We start from the raw sequence: 7,288 nt of genomic DNA, 5'->3' as shown, positions 1-7,288 counted from the left end.
ATTTACCTAAATCTCCTCAAAATTAAAAGTTTTCTTCTCAAGGAAGGAAGAAAGAAACTGGCTTGCCGTTGCAGAAGAGTTGTGGACAACATTGTGGGTACGATTTGCCTTCAATCCTCACAATGTAACAGTCCTCATTAAAGAGAGGTGGTGGTTCAGAACATCTGGAAAGAGAAATTGTCCGTTAGAATTAATATAAACTTGGGCTTGAATATTAAGAGCAACATTTACAGAATCAAATGCAGTAACTAACTCTGGACATCACCCACCCCTATAACACTACAAACACTTTCAACATATCCCAAGACCATTCCTATAATAATACTGTCACAATGAAGACACTGAGGACTTGCTACTCATGCACACACAACATCAGAACACTATAACCAAGGTTCCTGATCAGTGGACATGGCTGGTTTCCTGAGATCTGGGGCAGAAAGTAAGTTGAAAAAGAGGTCAAATGAAAGTTGGGGTGAGCAAGTATTAGTAAACTTCACAGAGAATAAGAGGTTATGTTAGATTTCCCTCTCTGTTCACTAGTACCTTTCCTCTGTTAATAGTGAGAAAAAAAAAATAGAAACAGGTTAAGGGAGAAAATGAGGAAGTGGTAAAAGGCAGTGAAGAGATGAGATGGAGTGAGTATTTTGAAGGATTTTTGAATGTGTTTGATGATAGTAGTTTGGGTCAGGAGGTATACAAAGTAAGAGAATTAAGGGAAGTGGTTTGGTGAAGACAGAAGTGGTGGTGAAAGCCTTGTAAAGGGTGAAATGTGGCAAGGCAGCTGGAGTTAATGGTACTACCACTGAATTTATTTTAAGTAAGGGGGAGACTGTTTTGTCAATTGTTTAGTTAGGATTTTCAGTGTATGTATGGACCATGGTGAGGTGCCTGAGGATTGGTGCAATACCACTGTATAGTGCCATTGTATAAAGGCAAGTGGGTTAAAGGTAGCTGTTTGAACTACACAGTTCAAAATTTATTTGTGGTTTGGACATAAGAAGAGAATAAATGATGAAAGGTTGACATAGAGGATTTATGTGTCAGAACTGGAGGGGATAAGGAAAAGGGTGAGATCAACTCGGAGATGGTAGGGATGGAGTGAAACATTCCGAGTGCTTAGTGCCTTGAGCTGCACGTGCAGGGGGGTGAGAGACGTGAACGGGGTAGAGTGAAATGGAGCGATGTGGATGTACTGTCAATGGACAGAACCAGGGCATGTGAAGCAGCTGGGGGAAACCAAAGAAAGATCTGTAGGACTTGGTTGTGGATAGGGAGTTGTGGTTTCACTGCATTGCACATATATATCAACACTGCTGACCTTTACGCATGCATGGGCTATCAGGGGTTGGGCCCAAATAAGTTTGAAAACCTGGCCAAGGCAGTCGGTCTGCAGTCAACCCAGCTGTTCAACCTCCTGAGGGGCTGGTCAAAAAATCTTGTCTGGCTTAAGCTAGGATATATATATATATATTTTTTTTTCTATTATTTTGCTTTGTCGCTGTCTCCCGCGTTTGCGAGGTAGCGCAAGGAAACAGACGAAAGAAATGGCCCAACCCACCCCCATACACATGTATATACATACACATCCACACACGCAAATATACATACCTATACATCTCAATGTACACATATATATACACACACAGACACATACATATATACACATGCACACAATTCACACTGTCTGCCTTTATTCATTCCCATCGCCACCTCGCCACACATGGAATACCATCCCCCTCCCCCCTCATGTGTGCGAGGTAGCGCTAGGAAAAGACAACAATCGTTCACACTCAGTCTCTAGCTGTCATGCAATAATGCCCGAAACCACAGCTCCCTTTCCACATCCAGGCCCCACACAACTTTCCATGGTTTACCCCAGATGCTTCACATGCCCTGATTCGATCCACTGACAGCACGTCAACCCCGGTATACCACATCGATCCAATTCACTCTATTCCTTGCCCGCCTTTCACCCTCCTGCATGTTCAGGCCCCGATCACTCAAAATCTTTTTCACTCCATCTTTCCACCTCCAATTTGGTCTCCCACTTCTCCTCGTTCCCTCCACCTCCGACACATATAGCCTCTTGGTCAATCTTTCCTCACTCATTCTCTCCATGTGCCCAAACCATTTCAAAACACCCTCTTCTGCTCTCTCAACCATGTTCTTTTTATTTCCACACATCTCTCTTACCCTTACTGTTACTTACTCGATCAAACCACCTCACGCCACACATTGTCCTCAAACATCTCATTTCCAGCACATCCACCCTCCTGCGCACAACTCTATCCATAGCCCACGCCTTGCAACCATACAACATTGTTGGAACCAATATTCCTTCAAACATACCCATTTTGCTATCCGAGATAATGTTCTCGACTTCCAAACATTCTTCAAGGCTCCCAGGATTTTCGCCCCCTCCCCCACCCTATGATTCACTTCCGCTTCCATGGTTCCATCTGCTGCCAGATCCACTCCCAGATATCTAAAACACTTTACTTCCTCCAGTTTTTCTCCATTCAAACTTACCTCCCAATTGACTTGACCCTCAACCCTACTGTACCTAATAACCTTGCTCTTATTCACATTTACTCTTAACTTTCTTCTTTCACACACTTTACCAAACTCAGTCACCAGCTTCTGCAGTTTCTCACATGAATCAGCCATCAGCGCTGTATCATCAGCAAACAACAACTGACTCACTTCCCAAGCTCTCTCATCCACAACAGACTTCATACTTGCCCCTCTTTCCAAAACTCTTGCATTCACCTCCCTAACAACCCCATCCATAAACAAATTAAACAACCATGGAGACATCACACACCCCTGCCGCAAACCTACATTCACTGAGAACCAATGACTTTCCTCTCTTCCTACACGTACACATGCCTTACATCCTCGATAAAAACTTTTCACTGCTTCTAACAACTTGCCTCCCACACCATATATTCTTAATACCTTCCACAGAGCAACTCTATCATATGCCTTCCCCAGATCCATAAATGCTACATACAAATGCTTTTCTAAGTATTTCTCACATACATTCTTCAAAGCAAACACCTGATCCACACATCCTTTACCACTTCTGAAACCATATATATATATATTTTTTTTGCTTTGTCGCTGTCTCCCGCATTTGCGAGGTAGCGCAAGGAAACAGACGAAAGAAATGGCCCAACCCACCCCCATACACATGTATATACATACATCCACACATGCAAATATACATACCTACACAGCTTTCCATGGTTTACCCCAGACGCTTCACATGCCCTGATTCAATCCATTGACAGCACATCAACCCCGGTATACCACATCGATCCAATTCACTCTATTCCTTGCCCTCCTTTCACCCTCCTGCATGTTCAGGCCCCGATCACACAAAATCTATTTCACTCCATCTTTCCACCTCCAATTTGGTCTCCCACTTCTCGTTCCCTCCACCTCCGACACATATATCCTCTTGGTCAATCTTTCCTCACTCATTCTCTCCATGTGCCCAAACCATTTCAAAACACCCTCTTCTGCTCTCTCAACCACGCTCTTTTTATTTCCACACATCTCTCTTACCCTTACGTTACTTACTCAATCAAACCACCTCACATCACACATTGTCCTCAAACATCTCATTTCCAGCACATCCATCCTCCTGCGCACAACTCTATCCATAGCCCACGCCTTGCAACCATACAACATTGTTGGAACCACTATTCCTTCGAACATACCCATTTTTGCTCTCTGAGATAATGTTCTCGACTTCCACACATTCATCAAGGCTCCCAGAATTTTCGCCCCCTCCCCCACCCTATGATCCACTTCCGCGTCCATGGTTCCATCCACTGCCAGATCCACTCCCAGATATCTAAAACACTTTATACTTCCTCCAGTTTTTCTCCATTCAAACTTATCTCCCAATTGACTTGACCCTCAACCCTACTGTACCTAATAACCTTGCTCTTATTCATGTTTACTCTCAACTTTCTTCTTTCACACACTTTACCAAACTTAGTCACCAGCTTCTGCAGTTTCTCACATGAATCAGCCACCAGCGCTGTATCATCAGCGAACAACAACTGACTCATTACCCAAGCTCTCTCATCCCCAATAGACTTCATACTTGCCCCTCTTTCCAAAACTCTTGCATTCACCTCCCTAACAACCCCATCCATAAACAAATTAAACAACCATGGAGACATCACACACCCCTGCCACAAATCTACATTCACTGAGAACCAATCACTTTCCTCTATTCCTACACATACACATGCCATACATCCTCAATAAAAACTTTTCACTGCTTCTAACAACTTGCCTCCCACACCATATATTCTTAATACCTTCCACAGAGCATCTCTATCAACTCTATCATATGCCTTCTCCAGATCCATAAATGCTACATACAAATCCATTTGCTTTTCTAAGTATTTCTAAGTATGATAGAGTTGATAGAGATGCTCTGTAGAAGGTATTAAGAATATATGGTGTGGGAGACAAGTTGTTAGAAGCAGTGAAAAGTTTTTATCGAGGATGTAAGGTATGTGTACGTGTAGGAAGAGAGGAAAGTGATTGGTTCTCAGTGAATGTAGGTTTGCGGCAGGGGTGTGTGATGTCTCCATGGTTATTTAATTTGTTTATGGATGGGGTTGTTAGGGAGGTGAATGCAAGAGTTTTGGAAAGAGGGGCAAGTATGAAGTCTGTTGGGGATGAGAGAACTTGGGAAGTGAGTCAGTTGTTGTTTGCTGATGATACAGCGCTGGTGGCTGATTCATGTGAGAAACTACAGAAGCTGGTGACTGAGTTTGGTAAAGTGTGTGAAAGAAGAAAGGTAAGAGTAAATGTGAATAAGAGCAAGGTTATTAGGTACAGTAGGGTTGAGGGTCAAGTCAATTGGGAGGTAAGTTTGAATGGAGCAAAACTGGAGAAAGTAAAGTGTTTTAGATATCTGGGAGTGGATCTGGCAGCGGATGGAACCATGGAAGCGGAAGTGGATCATAGGGTGCGGGAGGGGGTGAAAATCCTGGGAGCCTTGAAGAATGTGTGGAAGTCGAGAACATTATCTCGGAAAGCAAAAATGGGTATGTTTGAAGGAATAGTGGTTCCAACAATGTTGTATGGTTGCGAGGCGTGGGCTATGGATAGAGTTGTGCGCAGGAGGATGGATGTGCTGGAAATGAGATGTTTGAGGACAATGTGTGGTGTGAGGTGGTTTGATCGAGTAAGTAACATAAGGGTAAGAGAGATGTGTGGAAATAAAAAGAGCATGGTTGAGAGAGCAGAAGAGGGTGTTTTGAAATGGTTTGGGCACATGGAGAGAATGAGTGAGGAAAGATTGACCAAGAGGATATATGTGTTGGAGGTGGAGGGAACGAGGAGAAGTGGGAGACCAAATTGGAGGTGGAAAGATGGAGTGAAAAAGATTTTGTGTGATCGGGGTCTGAACATGCAGGAGGTTGAAAGGAGGGCAAGGAATAGAGTGAATTGGATCAATGTGGTATACCGGGGTTAACGTGCAGTCAGTGGATTGAATCAGGGCATGTGAAGCGTCTGGGGTAAACCATGGAAAGCTGTGTAAGTATATATATTTGCATGTGTGGACGTATGTATATACATGTGTATGGGGGTGGGTTGGGCCATTTCTTTCGTCTGTTTTCTTGCGCTACCTCGCAAACGCGGGAGACAGCGGCAAAAAAAGAAAAAAAAATTATATATATATATATATATATATATATATATATATATATATATATATATAAGGCATGTGTACGTGTAGGAAGAGAGGAAAGTGATTGGTTCTCAGTGAATGTAGGTTTGTGGCAGGGGTGTGTGATGTCTCCATGGCTGTTTAATTTGTTTATGGATGGGGTTGTTAGGGAGGTGAATGCAAGAGTTTTGGAAAGTGGGGGAAAGAATGAAGTCTGTTGGGGATGAGAGAGCTTGGGAAGTGAGTCAGTTCTTGTTCGCTGATGATACAGCGCTGGTGGCTGATTCATGTGAGAAACTGCAGAAGCTGGTGACTGAGTTTGGTAAAGTGTGTGAAAGAAGAAAGTTAAGAGTAAATGTGAATAAGAGCAAGGTTATTAGGTACAGTAGGGTTGAGGGTCAAGTCAATTGGGAGGTGAGTTTGAATGGAGAAAAACTGGAGGAAGTGAAGTGTTTTAGATATCTGGGAGTGGATCTGGCAGCGAATGGAACCATGGAAGCGGAAGTGGATCATAGGGTGGGGGAGGGGGCGAAAATTCTGGGAGCCTTGAAGAATGTGTGGAAGTCGAGAAAATTATCTCGGAAAGCAAAAATGGGTATGTTTGAAGGAATAGTGGTTCCAACAATGTTGTATGGTTGCGAGGCGTGGACTATGGATAGAGTTGTGCGCAGGAGGATGGATGTGCTGGAAATGAGATGTTTGAGGACAATGTGTGGTGTGAAGTGGTTTGATCGAGTAAGTAACGTAAGGGTAAGAGAGATGTGTGGAAATAAAAAGAGCGTGGTTGAGAGAGCAGAAGAGGGTGTTTTGAAATGGTTTGGTCACATGGAGAGAATGAGTGAGGAAAGATTGACCAAGAGGATATATGTGTCGGAGGTGGAGGGAATGAGGAGAAGAGGGAGACCAAGTTGGAGGTGGAAAGATGGAGTGAAAAAGATTTTGTGTTCTCAGGGCCTGAACATGCAGGAGGGTGAAAGGAGGGCAAGGAATCGAGTGAATTGGAGCGATGTGGTATACCGGGGTTGACGTGCTGTCAGTGGATTGAATCAAGGCATGTGAAGTGTCTGGGGTAAACCATGGAAAGCTGTGTAGGTATGTATATTTGCGTGTGTGGACGTATGCATATACATGTGTATGGGGGTGGGTTGGGCCATTTCTTTCGTCTGTTTCCTTGTGCTACCTCGCAAACGCGGGAGACAGCGACAAAGCAAAAAAAAAAAAGAAAAAAAAAAATATATATATATATATATATATATATATTATCCCTGGGGATAGGGGAGAAAGAATACTTCCCACGTATTCCCTGCGTGTCGTGGAAGGGGACTAAAAGGAGAGGGAGCGGAGGGCTGGAAATCCTCCCCTGTCATTATTTTTTTTAATTTTCCAAAAGAAGGAACAGAGAAGGGGGCCAGGTGAGGATATTCCCTCAAAGGCCCGGGTCTCTGTTCTTAACGCTACCTCGCTAACGCGGGAAATGGCGAATAGTTTGAAAGAAAGAAAAATATATATATATATATATATATATATATATATATATATATATATATATATTAATCGGGAATTTACTTTCTTACATTCTATCACGTA

At 43.2% G+C, this 7,288-nt stretch overlaps 1 protein-coding gene across 5 annotated transcripts in view; it reads right to left on the bottom strand.

The window, feature by feature from the left end:
* The window catches only part of LOC139749893 (uncharacterized), a 708,570-nt gene that overhangs the window by 4,592 nt on the left and 696,690 nt on the right, over positions 1–7,288 (bottom strand). For all 5 annotated transcript variants that reach the window (XR_011713059.1, XR_011713058.1, XR_011713062.1 and 2 more), the window contains exon 4: positions 7–164. Coding sequence is in view for 2 of the 5 variants with exons in the window: in XM_071664283.1 (XP_071520384.1) it covers positions 38–164 (127 nt within the window). In the remaining 3 variants the exon portion in view is untranslated. The remainder of the gene's footprint in view (positions 1–6; positions 165–7,288) is intronic.

The sequence above is a fragment of the Panulirus ornatus genome, chromosome 1, assembly GCF_036320965.1.
Source record: "Panulirus ornatus isolate Po-2019 chromosome 1, ASM3632096v1, whole genome shotgun sequence".
Classification (NCBI taxonomy): domain Eukaryota; kingdom Metazoa; phylum Arthropoda; class Malacostraca; order Decapoda; family Palinuridae; genus Panulirus; species Panulirus ornatus.
The sequence above is the reverse complement of the archived record's forward strand: the minus strand, read 5'-3'. Positions and strand labels throughout refer to the sequence as shown.